Source organism: Meriones unguiculatus, chromosome 5 (genome assembly GCF_030254825.1).
Source record: "Meriones unguiculatus strain TT.TT164.6M chromosome 5, Bangor_MerUng_6.1, whole genome shotgun sequence".
Lineage (NCBI taxonomy): Eukaryota > Metazoa > Chordata > Mammalia > Rodentia > Muridae > Meriones > Meriones unguiculatus.
The window spans coordinates 30,090,722-30,117,704 of NC_083353.1; the positions used below are offsets into that span (position 1 = coordinate 30,090,722).

At 36.6% G+C, this 26,983-nt stretch overlaps 1 protein-coding gene across 3 annotated transcripts in view; it reads left to right on the plus strand.

Annotated features, from left to right (window-relative positions):
* Nucleotides 1-26,983, plus strand: part of Arb2a (ARB2 cotranscriptional regulator A) — a 449,141-nt gene that overhangs the window by 197,336 nt on the left and 224,822 nt on the right. For all 3 annotated transcript variants that reach the window (XM_060383606.1, XM_060383605.1, XM_060383607.1), the window contains one exon: nucleotides 6,478-6,696. In XM_060383606.1, coding sequence (XP_060239589.1) covers nucleotides 6,478-6,696 — 219 coding nt within the window. The remainder of the gene's footprint in view (nucleotides 1-6,477; nucleotides 6,697-26,983) is intronic.

The window sequence follows — 26,983 nt, forward strand, 5'->3', positions numbered from 1 at the left end:
GTGCTTTGGACCATTTATTAAAGATGTGTCTATAGGGTTCCTGAGATCTCTTTAGGGACTCAAGTCTGTCATCAACTGGTCACCAGTTAGAACTCTTATTTGCTTTCGTTTCAGTGTGGGTGCATGTCTCTTTGTGTTTTTTTTATAAGCAGCAAAACATCACAAAATTTCTATGAAGCCGTAGCATTAAATCTTATTTCTGTCCTTGCTAGTAAATAGTAATTTTATTTATTTTGTGGTAGTAGTAGATTACTAGGAAGCTTCTATAGATAAATTATTGACAAGTACAAGAAATATCTATGAGGTTTAAGTATCATAGTGCTCTAAAACCTAAGGGAAAAAGTTAGAAACAGATCAGGTGATATTATGGTTAAGAGTGAAGTGAGTTTTTAAAATAGCACTTGGATGACCTGACATGTCAGCATTGGAGACAAGGGTGTGTGTTTGTCAATATATCCTTCATGTTTTACAGACTCCTAGGGGAATAAGGGAAGATACAATTTCACCTTTTCTGTGCCAAAACATTTTAATTATATCTCCTTCCCAGTACAGCGGTTCAGTAACCAAGGAGCTGACATTGATGCATGTGTTGATAAAGCTGCAAACATTCAAAATGAGATTAACAAAGATTTTGAGCAAAGGGTGACAGCTAATTTTGCACAGTACTCTGCATCTAATTCAGGCCACTGTAATAATAGAATATTTTATAACTGTTTTGTTATTCAAAATGACTTTTATGATGCATTTATGTTTGTGCACATCCTTGTATTGTGCTCAAGAAATGCTCTGTCCTTGTGGATTAAAACTATTTGAATCTGTTGTAACCTTGAAACAGTGTTAAAAGGGAGAAGAAAAACTTATAAGTTGTTTCTTCTTTTTCTGTTTTTGAAAACCATACTTCATCTTTGGAACTCTGTTTTACCACAATTAATTTTCAACGTACAAGCTAGAAGAGAGATGGTGATGACAGACATGTATTTGTGCAAATGCTTAGGATGCATTAATAAAATGGCCAAGAAAAGTTATATTCAATTAGTAAATCGACAAAACTCTCATTGCATTATGCTCTTGGGCTCTTTCAAGCACATTTCTGTATTTCTTTTCTAGTCACCATTTGGAGGCAGTTGACAGTCGTCTTTCATTTTTCTTTTAATTTCTAAAATTTTCTTTCTTTTCTTATTCACTCACTTCTCCATCTGCTTTCACTTTTGTTTGCTTGGGCCGTCTCTCATCCCAACTTGATAATGAGGAATGCAGTGTGACCCTGACCTCTATCAGCCCATGCATGACCTTCTGACTCTACCATATAACCTTTGACCTTCTCTTTGACAGCTTGATTAATTACCCTGTGTTATGATTTATGAGTAAGTGCTATGTAAAAATAATAGACAACAGGTGGTCCTCTGAAAACTTTTTGTGGCATGTTTTCTTTACTGACTAACTTGATGATCTATTTGAAGTATGAAACTTATCTGGGCAATCTATGTTGGTCCATATTACAGCTATTATACCCCATATACAGCATGAAAATTCATGAAACTGCCAATATCAGGAGGATAATCCTGATGACTATTTTATAAAATATTTGTAGGATGTGGTTACCTTAATGCATCTTGAGAAGAAGCACAATAAGAAGTCAAGTGTCATTTCAGGCATTTCAGTGCCAGGTCACTTGTTGAGAAAATTGCTGAAGTAGTGGAGGGGGCGTTTTCTAAGCAGAGCTGCAGCTCCAACAGCTATGTTTACTTTAGCGCTTCACTATTGACTTCTGTTGGGTTGTCATGACCTCATCTCACTTTTGCACCTAGGATGTTGCAACAATGGCATATGCATATCTTTCTTGTGAAGAAGAGAATAATAAACATAAGCTCTTTCACAGACAAGTGGACAGTTGACCGTTTAACTGTGGGTAGTTACATATAGCACACTTCAGTTTTCACTTGCCGTGAGGATGAATCCTGTCTTTGCTCAAGCGAAGCAGGTAGAATGATGAACTTGAAGTATATGATTGATATATCTATGTAAGATGATCTCCTATAGAGCTTTGCCAGGAGACCGAAATGGATAGTTCCATGGGTCAGAAGATTCTGGAGTGGCCCTTGACCTCTCTGGTCACATGTGGCTTCCAGTATTGGCAAGTTAATATGCAGCGCTGAGTACTTTCAGCTGATTTTTATTTTTTAGCTTCCTATAAGAGATTTTAAAAGCTGTAGAATTTGCCCCCGTTTTCCATCCTCTTTATAATTGGTAATTAGTACACAAACTTTGATAAATGTTTAGTTTTTATAGTTTCATTTGGGGTTCAAAGTAGGCTCTTTTGTCAGTTATTTTTAGATTTCTATCTACATATCCTCGATAAGTAATTTTCTGTGCTGATTTAATTTCTTTAGCAAAGTTTCCTGTGTGTTTTTTGAGCTTGACATCACCTGTCTGTTTCAGCGCATGCCATTGTTTACTGATTGAATGATAAATTCTTATTTATTAGTAAGTGCATTTTTAGTCTTGACAGTAAGTGGTTCTGGGGTCCTATGTGCTTTATTTTCATCAAAGCAAATAGTTATGCTAAAAAGAAAAATACTATGTTTTAACACTAAACTTTTGAAAATGTCAGATTAAAATCCTGTAATTCAGAATTTGTGAATACAGACCTGGAAATGAAACCACACAAACATAGAAATGGAGCTGGAGGAATTAAACCTTTTAAAACCAGTATTTGTCTTGAAAACTCTTTTGTGTGTGTGTGTGTGTGTGTGTGTGTGTGTGTGTGTGTTTGTATTTTCAAATAATCCTTTATTTTAATATAATGCTAAAAAAAATCCAAAGTGATATACATCATTTATATGATAATGTTGATTACCAAAATGTTATTCTGGAGGCAAAAAAATAAACACAACAATGCCAAGCCATTTCTTGTAGGACTTCATGAATCTGTTGCTCAGTATTTAGTATGTCTGCCCTGCTTGAAAACCTTCTTGATCTTGATTGCAAGTCAAAGCTAAGAGTGAGTTAACAACTTTATGTGTGCTTTGTCTCCTGCAACGTTGCATATTGAAAGTGATTTGGGTAAATCATGAAAGATGTTCTAAGCCTTACATAGTTGCATTTTTTGATAACCAGTTTGATCATTTTATCTTGTTAAAAGTAACAAAAGAGCTTTCCATGTATGTTTGGAATGCTGCAATTTCTCATCCTATGGGACTTTCATGAACTTAAGGAACAATTAAATATAAAAAGAAAGCTTCACTGTTGCGTGCAGGATTCCAAGCCCATGTTAAAGAGGTTCCCTTGTTAAGAATAACATTACACTGATCTTTATAATGTAACTATCCAATTTTATTTTGTAGTTTTTGTAAAACTTTACCTTCAGTAAAGGTCACATTGGCAGTCTTTTTATTTAGCTTGCTGTGTGTTATTCAATCATTAGGAACACTTTAAGTTGGTATCTATTCTTATTCTAGAAGTTGTAGGTTCTATTTTTAAAAAATTAGCTGTTGACATTTTGTCTCTACTTTGTCTCACTTTATTTTCTTTGACACCTTTGGTTGCCATATATTAATGTTGACATTACCAAAGACTTTGAATCTTATATAAAAGTATTTATGACATTGTATGTAAAAGAGAAAGGAAGAAACTTGTGAGATTTGGCTATATCTGTCTGTGGTTAGAATGTAGGTAAGATGATGCAAATATCTGTGGTGGCATTATTCTACATTTTATAAACTATGATCTATACAAACATTGTATCAGTTTATTATGAAACTATATTCAAATGCTAGTTTTTTAATTATCAAAATTGTCGTTAAATTTGTAACTTTTTTCTAGGAAATGATTGTGATTATTTTGTGACCACTATTTTTTAAATTAAAATGACAGTTTGAATATCCAAAGGATAAATATTTTCTAAATAATTTGGGTAATTAAAAACAAAAATTTAGCTGTTTCAGCATTTATTGTCTACATCTAAATTTTAAAAATTCTTTAATTGATTTATGTTGTGGTGATTTAAAAATAGTATTGTTTTTCTTCTGTTGATGCCTCAGTGAAAAATTGACATTATGCCTTTAGAAAATTGAATAAATGAATCATGTAATTCTCAGTTACATAATCAATAACTTAGACAAATACTACTTTTGATGATTTATGTGTATATATTTTTTATACTTATTTATATGGGACATTTTACATTTTAGAATTCATTTGAAATCAGCTAGGCTCAAGTTGTTTTTTGGTTTTTGTTTTTTTTTTAATCTAATTTCCAAAAAGGAGGTTAAAATGCTCAGAAGAGTCTGATGGTATGGAGATAATATTTTGCTGTTTAAGTTATGTATTAGCTTGGTAATTTCTGGTGACTGTTAGCTTTGCTCACAGTTGTTCTTATTGCACATCCTTGTTATATCATTATATGGATTATATAACATAATGCTAATTTTATATAGTCAATAATTTATCACTTTGTTGTCCTGAGTTTGAATATTTCTATCATCACTGCACTCTAATACACAATGCTTTCCACCTTCTATAAAATTTAAAATTTTGTTTGGGCTTCTTAACTTTTGCTTGCATATGACAAAGCTGTGAGAGAGAGAGAGAGAGAGAGAGAGAAAGCAGGCGAGAAACATGATACTCACGGTACAAAATGTAGTGAGGAGGCAGTTTTCTTTGGCCTGTGGTGACCTTTTTTAACTATGTCCCTCATAGCAGGAACAGGGTACTGAATGTCTGCATTTCACTATGCTTAGTAGAGTGTAACAGTGCTCTTCAACTTACTGTGGTGGGAGGAGAAGTTATAGGTGAAACTTGAGAAGGGCGTGAAAAGTTGTGAGAGCCACAAGGAAGAGGGTTAGGGAGCTTCCTTCAAATGTAACTTTAATAACTAGTCAAGTGTGTCCATCTGTAGAAAATCACCAAGTGACAATCTGTCTACCTGACAGTGATCACAATGAATTACAAGACATTTGAATAGCTATACAGACTAGAATAAAGCGGGCCCAAATAAAATGTCTTTTGTTGGTAAAACTTTTGACTCAGGAGCTAACAAAGTTAAAAAAGAAAACATTCAAAATCTCTCCCTGCTTTGAAGTAAAATGTTTGAATTTTTAAAACTACTTTAAGTGGTTCATAACAGAGGCATTTGTGTAAAAGTTTATTGAAGGATCCGTTGAGAGTGTGTGTGGTATTTTGTTCATCACCTTAGCATATATTAGTAGTTTCCACACGGATGAGAGGATTATATCTTAATTAATAGTACTATCACAAAACCAGAATTTCAGAAATCTTGAAAATCCAAACCAGTAATAGTTTCTGTCAACAATATACTGTGACTGGGCATAAAATGAAAAGAATTCCAATGAAATTTACAACTATTTCACAGATTAACTATAAGGAAAAACTAAAACTAAAACCCCCACAATCACAGTATAGCATTATTAAAAATAAGAACTTGTGTCTATGTCAATATTGATTTTTTTAACTAACGTTTAAACACTAATGTTAGTGTTTTTAAATATATGTTATGTTTGGTTTTGTTTTTTAAAAAAGTTGATTTCTGAATTTCATATAGATATTTCTATGGTTATAGTTTGGTATATGTAAATAAATGTATACATTTATTTATAGTAAACATGGAGATTCTACAAACTTTGTTTTCTGTTGCTCTTAAGTTTTTGTTATAATACATTATATTTCTAGGTATAACCTTAAAAGACTGTTACAAGAGCATAGTAGGACATTCAGAATATAGAATTGAATAGAAAAGACATCAATCACTTCAAATTTGTCTATTCCTTAAACTTGGTAGTGGTTGCTGTGCCTCTAATGTTTAATTTGTCCATTTAGCCTAAATATCTGATGTTTTTTAATTATACCTGCAGAAATGTTTGCCTTCTGAGAAATGAGTAATTTAGGAAAATATATGTTTAAAATCTAAAGCCCTAATAGCTCAAAAGTTGTGTTTTTAAACTTTGGAATTTATAGTTACAGGGCACTAGCTCTTAAACAAGATAGGCTGTTACTGTGGCCTGAAACATGAAGCAAATTTCAAGAATAGAAAGTTGTCATTCATCTTCCTGTTGGTTTATTTTGCCTTTTTTAGTCTTTCTGGCTAGAAAGAGAATAAGGTTCAAGGTGCATAGGTGATATAATTTTCTTAAAATATGCATAATGTGTGAATGTATTCTTGTGTGATAATTTCTACACTATGAGTAGATTTTTTTTATTTAAAATTTATTTTTCTCTGTGGTAGCTATGTCCATGAATTTTTATTCTTATAGATAATATGTGCCTACTTGTATATGTAATAAAGGCAAACAGTTTTAAACTTCATTTAAAATTTTAATGCATAATCTTTTCTAAAAGAATATTTTAGTAACTTGAAACTTTTTAAGTTTACCTTGCCTAAGGTCTTAATAACATCTTCATGGGTTGAAATAAATTCTAATATTATTTTGTACCACTTTTTTTTTTTTCATTTTTAAACAGGAAGGGTATGGAGTCATAGTCCTGAACCCAAATGAAAACTATATTGAAGTGGAAAAGAAAAAAATGCATAAACAGTCCTCTTCTGATGGCAAAGATGAGCCAGCAGAGAAGCGGGAAAGGAAAGAGAGGGTCTCCAGAGAAGCAAAGAGGCGCCGTGATTTTTATGAGAAGTACCGTAACCCCCAAAAAGAGAAAGAAATGATGCAGTTGTTTATCAGGGTAAGAAGAGCATTAATTCCCTTTGCTGTTTGGTTGCTTTTCTTAGTATCTCATTTCTTATCATATTTTATTGCTTTTGGAAGCTGTTGATTCTTTAGTTTTTAGCAAATATTCATTATGTGTGGTTATTTGTCTGCCTGGATGGGATTTTTTAAAATTGAAGTTGTAAAACATATCACTTAATTCAGTGTGACAGTTTATAGAATCTCTAATACAAATGCTGTTGTCTTTTTTTTGTTGTTGTTGTTATTTGCTATTTCAAGGAGCAATTTCTAAAGTCTTACTATAATACATGCAAAAGGAAGAAAACTTTTTAATACACTTCTCCAACATATTATTACTTTAAGGTCTTATGAGAATAACTATAACAACGTAATTCTAAGCCAAGATGTAAAACTGTCTTCACCTGGGGCGGTCTATTTCACCAGCTGTGAGTGACCATCCATCCACAGTGCTATGGAGCACCAGGAGAAAAGTCACTCATACTCCAGTGATATTAAGCTCAGAGGCGTGTGATGAGGGCGTCATTGGCGCTTGCTCGCGTCACACGGCGTGAGCTCCTCCACCTCAGCACAGCTTCATGGAATCAGTTTTGGCCGCAGTGCCACGCAAGGACATGGAGTTCTGAAGTGGTGCAGACAATCATCTTTGCACTTTGGAATATTCTTGTACAACACAAGAATTTCAAAGTGTATAATTTGTTTGTTAGAATTTAAGAGTACACACAGAGGAAGAGGATCTAGACAGTCCTGATGGGACCTGATAGGCTAGGGTCAGACAGCAGGGGAGGAGGACCTCCCCTATGAGTGGACTAGGAGTGAGGCATATGGGAGGAAGAGGGAGGGAGGGAGGTTGAGACCAGGAGGAGATGAGGGAGGGGTCTACAGCTGGCACACAAAGTGAATAAGTTGCAAAGTAATAATAATAATTTAAAAAAGAAAAATAATTTAAGTATGAGAAAAATGCTCCTGGAGAGGAGAAATAGTAAGTTGATATGTTCTTTGAAGTTGGATAGTTTAGTACACTTAAACGTAGAAGTTAATATTTTATGTTTATAGTTGGGGTTAGGGATGAAACATGGTTCCCTGTGGAGCTTGCTACATGATCTAGGTGTCACTTCAGCCTGAGTATAGTTCTCTTCCTCTGCTGGCAGTGTTGGTGACTCTCCCCTGCAGAGCTGTACTAACTTCACAATGTTTACCATGGCTCAGGCGCACACTTGTCCTTCAAGATTATTAATTAAAAAGTTTATACTATTTTTGAAGGAAAAATACACTGATTATTAGTTTTAATTTGTTATCTTTTTTTAAGTCATGACACATTCTTCGCTGTTTTAGAAATGAGCTTTAACAGTCTTTTATCAGAGTCGTGTGTAAATTCTTAAGACCCTGAAAACTGTGCCCTCACCAGGAATATGCAGAATATTCAATGTTATGAGTCAAAGTAGTTAGGTAGACTGTAATATTTTACTGTTTATTACTTATGGGAAATTGCTTAATTTGGAGTGTTTTAAGTACTCTGTCCTACTGTAGATACGTGGCATTTTTGTACAACTAAACCAAAGTTGTGATGCTGGCCTTTCAGTCTATTTCTTGTCCTTAGAGTCTTGCCGTATTATTCAGTTCTTTTTTTTTTTTTTTTCAATGCAGTTTATTCAGGAACATTGAACAATCCTCAGACCCCGGGGAAAGCCAGCCCACAGCTTAAATAGCCTCTGGGTAGCCAACCCAGGCGTGCCACGGGGGCAATGCAGATAGGTCCACATACATGGAAGCAAGCCAGATCCTCGGCCTTAGCCAAATGTGGAGTTGTTCGTGACAGAGAGCACTCACCATCGGGAAGGTGGAAGGCGGAAACCAGCTCCATCTTTAAGGCATAGCATTCCGCAGCTCTCTACAGTTCCCCCTTTTTGTTTTAGATGCATCAGGCAAGAGTAGAGGTCTGATCTCTGATAACCACTGCTTATGACAGAGTGCCTCTCATATCCAGAATCCAAAATGACTTTTATAAGGCTTTTTGAACACAAATCATAAAGAGCCTCCATGTGTGTATGTGAAATACAAGCAGCACTGTGACTTGCCCTGTTGGGGTATTTATTTTTTTCATTATTTGCTTGTAATTTGTACAAAGTAAGAAGCATCTCTAACGCACACTTGAAGAGTCACTCTCCCTTTATCTTTCCATTCTCTCTTGCTATCATTTCTTGGGCCATCCCTCCCACACCCCATATTTATATGTATAAGTTTTCTTTACCTCTTCCTCTCTGCTTCTCTGAAGATGCTTTGTAGATTACTGAGATTTGGTCTCTTTTGTTTTGTCTTTTACTTTTCATTTTATTCTTTTTTACTTTTTATACTCTATTTTTACTTATATTTTTCATCTTAGGTGTTTATTTGTGGGGGAGGAGAGGAAGATTGCCTTTTTTTTTTTTTTTTTTTTTTTTTGTCCCATTTGCCCCAAATGAAGTTCCCATATAAAAATACTCATATACACCATACAGGTGTATATGTGGCTCTTTGCGTTAATAACATTTTCTTAGCACTCTTTCTCTTAAAATCACCTAGGCTTGTGTGCAATAGCATGTGTATGATGAAATACTTCAACATATTTATGAATAGTAAGGCTTTGTTCTATAATGGAAAAGAGGATGACTCATCTGCTTATACAACATTCATTCTTAGATAAAATTTACCCATTTCTTCCTTCTATGTGTCTCTGGATATTACCAGTTTGTCAGAGCATGGTGTATGAGGAGGAGAAATCAAGTGTTATTTATGTTCTTCTTAATCATTCACTTATGTTTAGAAATTCTTATCTCCTCTTCGAGAGACACCTACAATATGTTTTGGTCTTATCCGCCAACCCCAAGCTCTTCAGAGATCCACCCACTCAGTTTTGTGTCCTTTGTTTCTAATAACCCATCAGGACCAATTTATGCTGCCTACATATTTTGGGGTTTATGGTCATCCACTAGAGTAAAGCTGACTTATCAGGCATAACACTCTTAGCCTTTCCCAGCAGCTAACTATTAGCTAACTAATATGGCACTATCGGCCATAGCTAAGGCTGCAATTTTGTGCCTAATTCTTACTAACATGATGGGACTTGGTCTGGTTTGGGCTTGCAGGGGTTTGGTATAAGACCTTTTATTTCTCCAACTATAGGTTCTTGAACTAGTGATAGTGCCAAGTATGGGTTTCATCCTATGGAGTAGGTCTTAAATCTGATCAGAAATTGGTTGGTTACAGTATGTGAACTGATGCACAGGCTACTGTGTATAACTAGGAACTGGTAGAAATGCATGTTCAAGTGAAGTTATTAGCATAGACTTTTGTCCCCATATATCTATAACACATTTTCCTGCCCAGAGAAAACAAAGTATGGATCTAAAAGAAGAAAATTAAGCCATTTGTGGTAAAAGTGTGATATCGTGTAGTCACATCTGATTGGGATAAATATTGAGTTTTTTTTAAATATTATATTTATTTTTAGGACATATTTATATTTTAATTATATATGTATGGATGTTTTGGCTGCATGTGTTGTATATGTACCATGTATGTGCAGTACCCCGAGAGACCAGAAGGCATCAGAACCTTCAGAAATGTAGTTAAAGATGGTTGTTAGCTACCATGTGGTTGGTGGGAATTGAACCCAGGTCCTCTGCTTGAACAACAAGTACTCTTAACCTCAGAGCAATTTCTTCAGTATGTGTACACATACTGCGCACATGCCACATTATGAATGTATAGGTTAGAGGACAACTTGGGAAGATCCTCTTTTACTAAGTAGGTTTTCGGTATGAAACTCAGGCTTGCAGGCTGGACAGCTCCTTTATACACTGAGCCACCTTGACAGCCTTAAACGAAGATTTCTGACCAGCTCTAAAGAATAGAGGCAGTATGTTCTTGCCTAATAGGATAATTGATATTGATTCAGACTTATAGATAAGGAGATTTGATGAAGATAATATGAATTCTCTGGAGACCAAAAACAGTCTGTTTCATTCCATGCACTGCATGCTGTGCCTCGAAGAGATCCATCACAATGTACATTTGTAGAACAGGGTCTTCTCAGTATATTTTGAAGGATATGGTAGAGCCACTGATTAAAATCCCAAAGTATAATTGCTTGCTTTAAATAAATTCTGTACTGCTAATGTATATGGCTTGATTTTTCTGTGGGGTTGCATTTTAACTAAAATAAATTAATGAAAAGTATATTACTAGTCCAGCATCCAAGATAAGATTCAAAAAAAGTCAATAGCATTTTTTAATTAATTTAACTAATATATTAATATTTATTATTGTTGGATTTATACATTATTACTTGAATGTATAAAATAGTATCTTGTTTTTCATTTTTAACCATATTGTCAATGCTAAAATTATGGATGGAAGTGAAAATATTTGATCCTTAGCTAAAGTTATTTCTGTTTCACACATCTGCTCACACTTACCTTAATGGTGTTTGCTTTACACATTTGCTTTACTTTATGCACATTTGGTACTTTGTCAAATATGTAGCTTTGTTTTCTTTCTTTCCCTTAATCTGGATTCTCCCCAGATGAAATGCTGCCTTCTCTGCCACTTACCAAAACCTCTGAAAACAATTACAAGTAGTTAGCCTTTTCCTGTTTTATCATTTGCTGTTTTGAGATAGCTCTTGCTTTTCTGCTTCATGATTTTGTTATTACTATTGTAAGTTTTCATTTTATTTCTCTACCTGGATCCCCCTGTAATCCTCTAAACCTTTGAGTATGCTTTCTACTTTTTCCCATTGTGTTTTAATCCTTAACAATGAATAGATAGAGACACTTTTTCCAGTAGTGCAAAGTACATTATAAGAGAATCAGGAAACAACACTAAACACACTTACTGGAGCTTGATCTTTGAAAAGAGCAAACCAAGAAGACTCTGGTGTAGAGAGAACTAGAGAGACATGCCTTCGGCATAGAAGTGAAAATTATTTATATATATCAAATGAGCTTTTTGTAAGAGGATTAAGAACATCTGTCCATAGACCTTACAGACTAAAAGTAGAACACAGACAAAGGTAGGCTTGATGCTGGTCATCTAACATTTGGTTGCGACTACTAGGACATCTTTTCCTAAGGTAAGACTAAGTGTGGGCTATGCTGATGGCAAACAGGGTTAAACAACATGGAATATTTTTTAAAAAGTAAAAGAGATACCAAATATGGAGATAAGGAGGAAAGTTACATGGCCATCAATGACAAAGTCCAAATGTGAAAGAGGCACTTATAGAGCCCTGACAGTACCTGGCATTGTACATCGAAGACACTCAAATGTGTGTGGAGTGGTCGCTTGCTGAAGTCCATCCAGAACTTTGTTCTTAACACTTAGGATCTTTGGTGTAGTCTAGTTTTCTGATTTTTCAAAGCCTTTATTTGAATTTCTTTCACTTTTTTTCTTTTGAATTTTTGCAATTATTAAGAAACCACCAACTTTGAAAAACTGAAGCTTTCTAAAAAGAATATAACTTTGGTGTTCTGAGTTAAACATGTTGACAATGTTAGTGAGGGCCTGTCTTGCTTACTGTTGTCACTGTAACCACAGTGACAAAATTAAGCAACAAACTTAAGTTTGTGCAAATTAGGAACAACTATTGTTTTAGTCTTCGGAAGCACCTTCTTTCCCTCACACAGTCTAAGTCTTCCTTATTCAGAATGCTTGGGAATAGAAGTACTCCGGATTGTGGAGTGCTCCCGAGTTTTGAACTTCTCTAGGGACAAATGATCTATACTGCAGGAAAATTCAAATATTTTTGAGTAATGACCAGCTTGTATGCTCAAGTATTTGCATTTTCTTCTTCTCTGGCTTCTAGTACCAATTTCTTTTCAAGTTTATGTAAGTATCTAATGTACGTAGACAGGCTTCAATAGTGTGCATGCCTAAAAGTATAAGCTTAGTCAAGTATGTTTTACTTGCTGAATGTTTTTGAGTAGGTGTGATTAAATAGTGGATTATTGGTACCTTTCTGATGCATAAGAAGGCAGAGCCTAAGATATCAAAGGACTTACTCTTTCATGTAACAGCTTCCTTAACTATGAAATAATGTAGTTCCTATAATATACTGTGGCTTATTAAGGGGATTGATTTGGTCCAAGCAATAAACATTGTCAGACTGGCAGGAAAGCCTGCTTAATATGTTTTGTAATAAGATGGAATTTTTCTCTCAAAAACATCTGCCAACTCGATTCAAGAGTGAAGACAGAAAATGTCATCAATTCAGTGGTAATTCTATAAATTTAGTTTCTTTCTGAGCAACACGTATGAGACAGAAAATTCCCAGTATTAACCACCACTGGTCATAGTATTTTGTAAAATGATTAAACAAAAGCATTTATTTTATATACTGTATTGGTTAATCTATTATGAGCTTCAGTCTTCTCCTTGACCAAACGTAAAAGCCTCTCACCAGCACATCGTTTTTTAAAGCATGTTTGTTAATGTGTTGGGTTGAGAACTGAGGGAAATAGCTAAATATGTACGTATTTTTTAAAAAACAAACAAACAAACAAACAAACAAACAAAACCTATTTCCACCCCAACAACTGTAGACGCACTGTTTCCACTTCTTGCGCCCCCAGGGGCTGCTACTGTCTGTATTGGATTTAGCATTCCTCAGAAATTAGCACCACATCTTTTGCTTTCTTTGGCCCAAAAATCACTAGGAAGCTAACTGGATAATGCAAAAAATGCTATCCCTGGTAGTTCTGATAATCCGTATAAAAATCATTCATTTGTGTGTGTGTGCATGTGTGCACACATGTATGTACAACCTGCTTTGCGGAATGTTATGTTTCCATTTGGTGTTGGATAACCAATAGATGTAATAAAGGCTAATAAAAGAGAAGCCATAGCCCAGTGGTAGTGGTGCACACCTGTAATCCCAGCACACTGTGGTCAGAGGCAGGTGGATCTCTGTAAGTTTGAGGCCAGCCTGGTTTGCAGAGAAAGTTTCAGGACAGCCAGGGCTATACAAAGAAACCCTGTCTTAAAAAACCAAAAAGAATAGGGGGCTATGAATTTGAAAGAGCATGCTGGAACAAAGAAATAATGTAATTATAATCCTGAAAAAAATTCTAAATTGCTTACATATTTTCACATACATGCCTAAACTTAAAAGGATTATTCTTGAGAATTTCACACATGTGTACCATTAAATATGATCATATCCATGCCACTTCTCCCCTACAGCACTCTCTATCTCCCAACTTGATGTCCTTTTCTTTTTTTTTTTTTTTTTGATAATACACTAAATCCATTATTGAATGTGTCTCCATCCCCGAGCATAACCGATAATAGGGAAGTTACCAGTTGATTTCTCTGTGTCCTGTAGCCCAATTTGTGTTGTTCTCCGTAATAGACTCTTAACCATGCTGTTGTGGGAGACCAAGTGCTATAGCAGTAACAATAGCAATAGCAAATGTTTTGTTATATTTGTTGTTGTTTGTGAAGCCTCTGGTACCTCTCTGGCCAATACTATGTAGGAAAGTATGGTGGGGACTACAGTTTTCATTTTATAACCCACTTCTTTGGGGATTGGCATTGTCCAACCATGCAAACTAATTCTTTTCTAGTTCTTTTCGTTTGTTTGTTTTGTTTTGCTTTGTTTTTTTAAGAGATTAAAAAAATTTAATTTAATAGAACAGCAAAAGCAATCACTCTCTAGAATGAATTGCTAAAAGTACTTTTGCTGTAAAGACTTGACAGAGAGAGATATACTCACACCCACAGTGTCTATGTTTGTCTTACTCTTTGTCTAGGGCAGGGCTTGGCAGGTCAGGAAGAGCGTTGGCTTGAGTTCAGAGACAATTTGAGACACTTCTGTTGATTGCTGTGAACATCCATACTTCAGAATCATATAGTGCTTTAAATAATGCACAAAATATATAATTTTGTGTTGTGCAGAATTTATAGTTGCTCCAAGGAGCATATGACTTTCTGGCTGAATGTTAGACACACTCATAAGATATTTTATGTTTCTCCAAGTCAACTTAAAACCTGTATCATTGAAGTCTCAATGTGATAACTTTTTTTCAAGAATCTGGTAAGACACAGGGGCATGAAATTAGTAGGACAGTGTTTCATCAGCCTGAGATGAATTACATCTGCTCAACTTAGTGGAACTTGAATTGATTTCCCTGCACCTCAGTTTTGTGTTTGAAAATTGGAGCCATATGATAAGGCAAACAGTGTTGGATACATAGTTTGGGGAGGTTTAAGATCGGTAGAATTAGCTCCATATCTGAAAGTATGCTTGCCTTAATTTCAGGGTGAGAATTATTTGAGAAAGGGTCTACTTCTAAAGATCACGGTCTCTGATGCCTTTTCTCTTTCTGTGGCATTTTTCTCTGACACCAGCGAGTTCTCTAGTTCTTTAAATCAAGTGGATACCCAGCAATTCAGTTCTGATCTATAGCTTATTAGAATTGCTCACAGAGCTAAAGAAAATATTTTAGGCTTACTTTTTTGTTTGTTTGTTTTTATAAATGTTAGGACTTGGGAATGAGAAAGGGAAAGAGATGTAAGGCAGTGTACCTGGAAGGTTTTTGCTGACTTTCAGTGTCCTATTTGGGTATGCTACCTCCCAAAAGCATGTCAGTATTTCACTGAGTGGAAACTTCTCTAGTCCTGCAGGTCTGTGTGAGACAATGCTTTAACTTGTAAATCACTTGTTCTCTCTTGGTGACAGCCCTGTTCTGAGGCCATCAAAGAGGTTCATGCTATTGTACTCCTTATCTGCCTAAAATCAGGGGTGGAAAGGGAGCTATTTCTTAACAAAAGTCATTCTTACCATTTAAAATCCCAAGGGATTTAGGATTGATAGAGCCAGGGATAATGTTTTTATATCTTAACCATTTCTTGCCCAAAATACCCCCTTTGCCTTCTACCCAGTTTGTGACTCAAAGAACAACTGGAAATGAAAACATTAGCTTTAGCAGGTAATATTGTTCAACTAGAAAAATGGACTTAGATTTGAACTTGTGGATTCAATGTTTCCCCTGAAATGAATTTTCTCATCATTTTCCCAACATTCCTTTTCACATAGTAGAAAGAACACAAGAATGCAAACTTTCCACAAGGTGTCTCAAGCAGTATTTAGAAAGAGACTGGACCTTTTTAGTGGTTTTTGTTTTAGTTTTTCCAACTGGGCTAATCAAGACATGCACTCTTCCGGCGGTTTAAAAAAAATGAGAGATAATGAGCAAAAACCAAATTTCAGTTCTGTCTCAAGTGGCTCCTTATGAGGGTAGGAGAACAGAGCTTCCCCCTCCAACAACAGATCACTGTTGTGAATGACAGGAGGGGACAGTGAATAGGAACTAAGTATATAATATGCAAATATTCAGTGAAATCCACAGACTGCAGAGATGCTTCAGCAGTCAAGAAGCATCTTCTTGCTGCTCTTCTGGAGGACCCAAGTTTCACTCCTGGTACCTTCATTGCTTGGCTCACAACTGCTTGTGACTGAAACTCCAGAGAGTCAATACCACTTTCTGTCCTCTACAGGTACCCACACAGATGTTGTGTATACTCCCACAGACACAAGTAAATGAAAATTTTAAAAATCTTATTTTAAAAATGAAAACGGGTAATTGTATATGTGCTATGTAATACAATATGCCCACAGTTCTGTTCACCTCCCTGCCAATCCTTTTCCCTTTGGAAGAACTCTGGCAGAGGTCTTTCCAGGCTTCTTAAACCTTAATAATAAAAGCTTAAACATTATTCATTCTTTGAAGAGTTTTTGTTTATATGGAGTATAATGCCTGTTGTTGTTATGGTTTGGATATGAAGTACCTTCTCTCACAAGGCTTGTGTGTTAGGTTGGTATCAACCTGTGGCCTTATTTTGGAAGGTTTTTTGCAGACTTCAGGAGAGATGGGACCTAACTAGAGGAAGCAAGAAATTAGGGATTGGACCTAGAGGTTGACTTGCCTCTGGCTACTTCGTGACACCCTTTCTTCTGCTCTCCAATGCCATGTGCTCCCATTACCATACTGCTTGTCCTTGCTCAGAGCCAGGCGAGGATGGCCTGAGCCTTCTGGAACATAAGCTCAAAAGAGGACTTTTCTCCCTTAAAGTTATTCTCCCAAGTATTGCTTACACCATTAAATGAATATAGATGTTCACCATTAATGGAATTGAAATTGTGAATTTTTTTAATTTATTTTATTTTATTTTTCTTTATTAATTACTTTACTTACTTTGTTTCCCCCTCCCATAGTTCCCTCCCTCCTCCCTTCCCAACCCCTCCCTTCCTCCAACCTCTGCATGCATGCCCCTCCATAAGTCCACTGATAGGGGAGGACTTCTTTTCCTTCCTTCTGATCCTAGTCAATTAGGTCTCATCAGGAGTAGCTGCCTTGTCCTCTTCTGTGGCCTGGTAATGCTGCTTCCCCCTCAGGGGGAGGTAATTAAAGAGCAGGCCAATCAGTTCATGTCAGAGACAGTACCTGTTTCTATCACAATGGAACCCACTTGGATACTGAACTGCCATGGGCTACATCTGTGCAGGGGTCTTAGGTTATCTCCATGCATAGTCCTTGGTTGGAATAGCAGTCTCAGGAAAGACCCCTGTGCTCAGATGTTTTGGTTCTGTTGCTCTCCTTAGGGAGTTCCTGTCCTCTCCAGATCTTACTGTTTCCCACTTCTTTCCTAAGATTCCCTGCACTCTGCCCAAAGGTTGCCCATAAGTCTCAGTATCTGCATTGATAGTCTGCAGGGCAGAGCTTTTCAGAAGTCCTCTGTGTCAGGCTCCTGACTTGTTCCCTCTTTTCTCCTTAAATATTAAATAGAAAACTCACTGTATGGTGGCATATGTATAAGTAACCACATTCCAAACAAAAGACAACAAATTTGCTATTTTTAAAAATATAATTGTAGTGTATATTAAATATGTATTTTAAAAAATACATTATTTTTAATGTCTGGGAGAATGAACACAGTTAAATTCTTCCATTTATTTCTCTATTTACTATCTTTGATACTTGATTTTTGAAAAAGAAGCCAAAACCGTACCATGGAAGAAAAATAACATCTTCAACAAATGGTGCTGGTCTAACAAAATTCTACATGTAAAAAACTGGAAATAGATCCATATTTATCACCCTGCACAAAACTAAAGTCCAAGTGGATCAAAGACCTCAACATAAAATGAGACACACAAAACCTTTTAGAAGAAAAAGTATGGAAGAGCCTTGACCTCCTTGTCCCTCGAGAGAACTACTGAACAAAACATCAATAGCACAGACTCTATGACCAACAATCAATAAATGGGACCTCATGAAAAGCAAAGGACACTGTCCTTGTAAAGCAAAGGACACTGTTGTCAGAACAAAACAATAGCATAGAGATTGGGAAAGGATCTTCACCAACCGCATATCTGACAGAGGGCTAATATCCAGAATATATAAAGAACTCAAGAAGTTAAACCAACAAGTCAAGTAATCCAATTAAAAAATCGGGTACAGAGTTAAACAGAGAATTCTCAATAGAGGAATATCGTATGGCAGTGAAATGCTTAAAGAAATGTTCAATGTCCTTCATCACCAGGGAGATGCAAATCAAAAAGACCCTGAGATTTCACCTTACACCCATCAGAATGGCTAAGATCAAAACCTCAAATGATCACACATGCTGGAGAGGATGTGGAGAAAGGGGAATTCTCCTCCATTGCTGGTCGGAATGTTAACTTGTACAACCACTTTGGGAATCAATCTGACACTTTCTCAGATAATCAGGAATAGTGCTACCTCAAGATCGAGCTATACCATTCCTAGGCATATACCCAAAAGATGGCCCACCATTCAATAAGGACATTTGCTCAACTATGCTCAGAGCAGCTTTATTCATAATAGCCACAGTCTGGAACTGACCTAGATGTCCCTCAACGGAGGAATAGAAACTAAAAGTGTACATTTACACAATGGAATACTACTCAGCAATTAAAAACAAGGAAATCATGAAAGTTGCAGGCAAATGGTGGGACCTAGAAAAGATCATCCTGGGTGAGGTATCCCAGAAGCAGAAAGACACACATAGTATATACTCACTTATAAGTGATTCTAGGCCTATAAGATAGGATAAACATACTAAAATCTGTACACCTAAAGAAGCTAAACAAGAAGGAGGACCCAGGTTAAGATGATCAATCCTTACTTAGAAAGACAAATGAGATGGACACTGGACATAGGAGAAAATGAGAAGCAGAATAGGAGCCTACCATAGAGGGCCTCTGAAAGACTCTACCTAGCAGTGTATTGAAGCAGATGCTGAGACTCATGGCCATACTTTGGGCAGAGTGCAGGCAATTATATGAAAGAAGAGAGAATTAGCAAGACCTGGAGAAGAGAGGAGCTCCACAAGGACCAAGTATATCTGTGCACAGGGGCTTGTCTGAGACTGATTCTCCAGGCAAGGACCATGTATGGATATAACCTAGAATCTCTACTTGGACATAGCCCATGGCAGCTCAGCATCCAAGTGGATACTCTAGTAAGGGGAACAGGGACTGTTTCTGGCATGAACTCTGTGGCTAGCTCTTTGACCTCCCCATCTCCCATGGGATGAGCAGCCTAGCTAGGCCACAGAGGAGGGCATTGCAGCCAGTCCTGGTTGAGATCTGATAAACTAGGGTCAGATGGAAGGGGAGAAAGACCTCCCCCATCAGTGGACTTAGAGAGGGGCAGGGAGGAGATGACAGAGGAGGGAGGGTGGGATTGGGATGGAATGAGGGAGTATCTACAGCTGGAATACGAAGTAAATTAATTAATATTAAAAAATTAATAAAAAGTATGAAGAGATTAAAAAAAAAACAAGGAAATCATGAAATTTGCAGGCAAATGGTGGGAACTAGAAAAGATCATCCTGAGTAAGGTAACCCAGGAGCAGAAAGACACACATGGTATATACTCACTTATAAGTGGATATTAAACATATAGCATAGGATAATCATACCAAACTCTGTAAACCTAGGGAAGCTAAGCAAGAAGGAGGACCCTGGGTAAGATGATCGATCCTCTGTCATAAAGGCAAATGGGATGGAAATTAGAAGAGGGAGAAAACAGGGAACAGGACAGGAGCCCACCACAGTGGGCCTCTGAAAGATTCTACCTAGCAGGGTGTCAAAGCGATGCTGAGACTCATAGCCAAACTTTGGGCAGAGTGCAGGGAATCCTATGAAAGAAGAGGAAGATAGAAGCTCCACAAGGAGAGCAAAAGAAACAAAAAAAATCTGGCCACAGGGTTCTTTTCTGAGACTGCTGCTCCAACCAAGGACCATGCATTGAGATAACCTAGAACCCCTGCTCAGATGTAACCCATGGCAGTTCAGTGTCCAAGTGGGAATCCTAGTAAGGGGATCAGGGACTGACTCTGACATGAACTGATTGGCCTGCTCTTTGATCACCTTCCCCTAAAGGGGGAGCAGCGTTACCAGGCCACAGAGGAAGGCAATGCAGCCAGTCCTGATGAGACCTAATAGACCTAATAGGTCAGATGGAGGTGGAGGAGGACCTCCTCTATCAGTGGACTAGGGGAGGGACATTGGAAAAAGAGAAAAGGGAGGAAGGGTGGGATTGGGAGGGGACAGGAGGGCGGTTGCAGCGGGGATACACAATGAACAAATTGTAATTAATAAAAAATAAATTTATTTAAAATAATAAAAATAAATTTTAAATGTATATTAAATATGTATTTAAAAATATATTATTTTTAATGTATGGGAGAATGAACACAGTTAAATTATTTCTTTTATTTCTCTATTCTCCTGCAATATATTCTCTTCATTGATGAATATGTGAACAATTTGGCCTCAAGTGGGTCAGCAGTTATGAAACAACTACTTTTAGTTGTTGGTGGTGGTTTGTTTGTTTCTAAGACTGTAATTTAATTACAACATTTCTCTCTTTCCCTTCCTCCCTCTAAACCATCCTATATTTCCATCTCTACTTTCCTTCAAATTTATGGTCTCTTTTCCGTTAACTGTTATTGTTTGTATATATGTATTTGCAAATACATATATATTCCTAAATATAACCTGTTCCATCATGTTACTTTACCAGTATATATGTTTCCAGAGCTGACTGAAACTGAACAAATGTTGGTGTGTTCTTGGCTGAGGAAGAACACTTTTCCCTTTCCCAGCTTTTCTCACTTGCCTGTATTTCTTTTTGTCCTGTTGAGGCCTCATGAGTTGTTTTTTATCTAGTTTGGCATATTCATTAATGTCATCCTTGTTAAGCTCATGTTTCAGGGATCATTTTGGTGAGATTTTAAAGGTATAGTTTCTGCTATGACTTGGTGACACAATCTCACAGAAAACTTCCTGATCCTCTGCTTCTTACAGTTTTTCTACCCTGTTTTCCACGATGTTCCCTGAGCCTTAGGTAAAGGAATATTTTGTAGATGTATATACTGAGAATGGGATCTACAGTTCTTCCTTTTGGTTTATTGGTATTTTCTGTGGTTGTCATCATCTGTTACAAAAAGAAGTTTCCTTGATGAGGGATAAAGACTACACTTATTTGTTTGTATGAGGAGAAATGTTTATATATTGTTATTAGGAATTGTTCTGGCTTGGTAATTTTTTTTTTTATACATGAGGTTCTTTTTATTGTAAATTACAAGCTGCAGCTTGGGCCCACTCCCCCCACCACCGAAGCTGTGGGAACTGAGCATCCTGTGCCCTGGTTAGTTGAGTGATTTAAAGGTTCTGGTCTCTCCCAGCTTGCCCGAGGCAGGGGCGATTCCTGCCTGGCAAGCATCTATTGGTCAAAATGCTACATTTTTAATTGATTGGCTATAGGAAGGTCCCCAAACCATTAATGATCTGGTGCCCCTTCCTAGGGGGATGGGCTAATTTCCTAGCAGCTGTATCTCTAGTGGGTGGGGAAAGAATGCAGTAAGGCGGTCCTTCCCCTCAGGGCATTACTGGACTTCTCCACCCACCTAGCTCAGGCCTTAATTAATAATAGCTGCTAATTTTTAATCTCTTGGTCTCTCATTTTCCCCTTTCCCATGATCATTTGAAGACCCTATCTTGGGTCTTCCAGATATGACCCCTTGTATCCTATAGATTTACCTTTTTATAATGGGATCTGAGTACCATTAGTGTATTGCTCTCAAGCATTTCTTTATGAAAGCCATAGGCAATTTAAAATACAAGGCCCAAAGATAAAAACCAAAATGATTAGGGGTCCCTTCGGGTGGGTATAGGGGTAGTAAGCCAAAGAGAACTATTATCTTTTTTTTTTTTCTAGTGTCTCTCTAGGCTTTTAGCCCAGGTGCTGCAATATTAGTTTCCATTTCAGCTAAGCAGATGTCCAAGATAATAGCTAATGCCAGGGAGCCAGCCCCTTTTGACTTAGCATTTCAGCCTGCTAGGTGGGATTTGAGCAAAGATCCATCTTCTGCCGCTTCTTCAGTGTTGACAGTTGGACCATTGGCATCAGGTCCTAGGGAGACTGGTCAAATGGTTGGGCAATGAGGCAGTCCCAAGCATCTGGTTAATTGATCCACCCGAAGAAGCAGGGAGCAATCATGTCATTTTCCAGAAAGTCCAGATTTCACCTTGCAGTCCATAGCTGATCCCAGGAACAGGTGAAAATCTGCTGAGACAAATTCAGACTGGAGACAGAAGTTAAAATTTGTCTATTAAATGGGAAAAGTGAGGAATCCAAGACCAGGGAAAAACTCATCTGGGTTATGTTTGAGCTATGCCAGATCCAGGTCACATAACTTTTTGATTTCCTGAAACTCTTATGAATTTTTAGTATACAAAACGAAATATATAATAAAAAACTCAGAAAAGTAACATATCAGCGAATCTAGTCTAACAACATTCTGAGAGTATCAGGTAAAACTGCATCCCACTGAATGAGTATCAGTTAGCTGTTTGTTTTATAACCTTTATAAACAACTTAAGTGTGTCCACAGTCTGAAACTCTTAACATTTCAACTGTGGGCCCTGTTGGTAAGCAGTCATCAAAGGAGCTCAGCCATTTCTTGTACACTCAGCATCTACTTTTAGCCCCCATCTCCATGTTCACACTGGAAAGTTAGGCAGAAATACATTATTGGCTTTAGTGCTAAACCTTGGATACTTGGATTTTTCTTTATAAGGTAACTAGAAGGAATAGGTTTACGATATTGCTGTGTCAAAGTCTACCCCAGAAATGGCAGCTATTAAGAATACCATACTAAAAGCTATGACTTTTGGGTCAGATATACACATTAAACAGATGTTTTTAACATGACGAGAAGCACCTTTAAGTCTATCTCTAGAAGACAACCAAAGGAAATTAAAATCTCAAGCTGGTGACTGAATAATAAGCAGTCAGTGCTCTATCAACTCATCAGAACTCTTTTGATCAATGCCAAAACTCTGAACTTCTGAAATCTTATAAGCACAACATTAGCAAAGGGGGGGGGGGAGGGAATCTAAAGTAGCTCCCATTTTTAATGTGCTTTAAAACATTTTTATATCATTATAATTCATTTATATATGTTAAAACATTTACTTAAGACTCCTATTTTTTTTGCATTTATTAACCCTGAAACATTTTCCCAGACCAAATAGCACTTCAGATTTTTATAACCTAAACTCCTATATTTTCAGACCCTACATAAACTCCATATTTTTTAATCCATTTATTTATCTTAAGACACAGACAACTAACATGAATCCTGTGAGCAAGGCAAACCTGTTTTCTTTTCTAAATAAGGTATCTAGTACCTAGTCTGGCTTGGTAAATTAATGGTTATCGATACTCTTCCAATAACCATGATTTTATTAGCACTGAATACATTATTTCATGTATATACATAATAAATTAGAACTGAAAACAAAGACGTATTTGTTTACATTTCTAGTATTCGGCATGGTATTCCTCTTGTAGAGCAGGTCTTACATTGAATTATTATAATTCAGCTTGGTTATTGCCATTGTACTTGTGTCACTGCTGTACAGGAAAGACTTCATATTCTGTTAATTATGTGTGTTTTTCCTTGGTGTTATAAAAAATAAAAACTAAAAAGGAGTTGTTTCAGATTTTAGAATTATAGCCACATGGACGAGCAAGTATCTGTTTGTAAGATGTAGAGTCTTTTGGTACAGTGCATCTTTTGGAACAATTTTCAGCCTTTTGAGGAACTTCTGCACTGATTTCTGTAATGTATGTACCAGTTTGCACTCCTACCAGTAGTAGATAGTGATCCTCTTGTCCCACATCCTCAGCAGTGTGAGCTGTTACTTGTTTTATTGATTTTGGCCAGTCTTAATGGTGTAAGATGAAATCTCAAAGTAGTTATAATTCCAATTTTCTATGATGGCTGGGGATGTTGAACATTTTTAAACTTTCAGCTACTTATTTTTCATATTTTGAGGTCCATTTAATTCTATAGCTCGTATTTTAATTTGCTTTTTCCTTGATGTACAGGATTTTTAAAGAGTTCTTTATATATGGTAGCTACCAAGCCACTATCAGATATATAATTGGTAAAGAGCCTCCTATTCTGTAGCAAGTTTCTTTATTCTAATGATTGTGTCCTTTGTCATAGAACCTTTTTTGCTTCAGGAGGCCCCATTTATTAGTTGTTGTTCTTAGTACCTATGTTATTGATGCCCTGTTTAGAAAGTCTTTTCCTATACAAATGAATTGAAAACTATTATCTTCTTTCATTTTCAGCATATCTGACCTCATGTTGAAGTTCTTGATTCAGTTGGAATTGAATTTTGTGAAGGGTGATAAGCCTGAATCCATTTGCATTCTACATGTAGCCTTCCATTTCAAACAATTTTCTTTTGTTGAAAGTACTGTCTTTTTACCTGTGTATTTTTGTCTTCTTTGTTTAAAAACAAAAAAAAAAGTCATGTATAAAGTGTTGTGTGGACTTTTGTCTAGGTCTTCAGTTCTGTTCATTTGATCAGTGTGTCTGTTTTTATGCCAATACCATGCCATTTTTATTATTATAGTTCTGTACTACATCTTGAAATCTGTGATGGTGATATTTCCGTGTGTGTGTGTACATACATGCAAATTATGTGAACCTGCAAACTGCCCTTTGAGTTTCTGTGAAGAATAAACACAATTTTGATGGAGATTTCATTCAATTTGTAGATTGTTTTTGATAAGATGGGCATTTTTACTTTATTAATTCTACTGATCCATGAACATGGGAGAGCTTTCCATCTTCTGATACATTCTTCAGTTTCTTCAATTTCTTAAAATTTTTATTGGACAAGTCTTTCATTCACTTGGTTAGAGTTATCTCAAAATTTTTGAGGCTATTGTAAAAGGTACTATTTCCTTTATTTTCTTTTCTCAGTATTTTAGACATTTCTGTAAAGCTCTGTGTGTTGATTTTATATCCTGCTAGTCTGCTGAAGGTATTTATCACCTGTAGAAAATTTCTGGTAGTGTTTTTAGGGTCTGTTGTGCATAAAACCATGCCATTTGCAAATAAAAATCTTTTAACTTGCCCATTTGCTATTTGAATCCCCTTGATCGCCTTCATTTGTCTTATCACTAATAGGTTTTCTCCCTGACGAAATGAGCCATTTTTAATCGGATTAAAGCATAAAGATATGTTTGTTGGATGCAGCTCTTGGGTGGGTTCACTGTTCCCAAGGAAGGAGGCCAGGGAAGTTTCCTTGGGGAGGGAGACAGAAGGGAAGTGGAAGAGAAAAAGAAAATGCAGAGAGAGGGAGGGAACCAAATGTTGGGATTATATAGAAAAGCCCAATCCCTGGGCTCGAAAGTTCAGGACAGAGGGCGTGGTATGCCAGCCATGCCTCATAACAGGACTGAGGGTTGCTGGAAGAACCTGGAGGCCAGGTCCATGTTGGTATGCTATATATGCACCTTAGTCACTTGTCTGGGGTCTGAAACCCAATAGTTACTGTAGCTAAGTCTTCAGGTGCTGTATTGACTAGGTATGGTGAAAATGGAAAACCTTGTCTTATTGCTGATTTTAGTAGTATGCTTTTAATTTCTCTCCATTTAGGTTGATGTTGGCCTCAAGTTTGCTGTAAGTTGCATTTATTATGTTAACATATGTCCTTTAAGTCCTTAGGGAATGGAAGTAGGTTGGAACCAGGGGCTTATAGGAACCAAGAATAAGTCTGGGAGACTTGAATGGATGGGCGTGGGGTGGGGGGAGAAAAGTCAAGTACTTGGGTCCCAGGCTAGTGTGACTGCTTTGGGTCTCTTGTTGAGAGTGATTTGCCTGTGGACAGTAGCCACACGTTTGTATTTGGGGCCAGGTGTTCTAGTAAGGAAATGTAGACCGATGATCTCATCTAAATGTGTTCATCCATTTGCACATTCTGCCTGGGGTGTTTAAGATTTCAGGTTCAACTTGGATTTAGCATCACTGTGGAAACATCCTTCTGAGTATGTCTATGCGGTTGTTTCTAGAATAATTGAATTGGAGAAAAGAGTCACCCAGCAGGTAGGCAGCAGTGTGTGTGCCTAGGCACTCAGGCTGAGTAAGCAGGAATGGGAGCCTAGTGCTAGCTTTCATCTCTTCCTCCTTACTGGAGATGCAATGTGACCAGCTGCCTCATATCCTGTGGCCTCGCAGGATTGGGATGGCCTGTGCCTTGGAAATGTCAGCCAAAATAAACACATCCTTTTGAAGTTACTTTTGTCAGATATTTTGTTACAGAAATTTAAAGCCAAGAATGCAGGCTTGTTGACAGATGTGATTATCTACCCTACCTTCATTGAAATGCTGTACTATGCTGTAACTTTCTAGTTCACTAGTAACATTTAAATAAAATGTATGTAATAAAAATAGAATGTCTCTAAATAAGGAAACTTGGTAGCTGTGTGATGAATCTGGGGATGTAGGTACTGCCTATATATTGTTGTTTTCTTATGTGCATTTTAAGATTAAATGTGCTTGGTTTTTAATTGGATATATGAAATTAGAGCCAGTGGACTTTGAGATTAAGTATATAAGTAAGTAAAGCATTAGCACTAAGTAAATGCTTCTGTAAATATTAAATACAATATAGTTTACATTTTAAATACAATATAGATTTTGTGAACCAAAATGGACTGTATTAAACTGAGCCAGTTAACCATATTTTTATACTTCATCAGCTAACGTCTTAACTATGCAGCATTTCAGAGAATTTTTTTTTCCAGAGAAATTTTTGAATGTTCTTTTAACCAGTTAGTTCTTGAGCAGTTCATGATTTATTGAACAGCTTTGGGCCAGGAACTTGGGATATGAAGATCAAATAACAT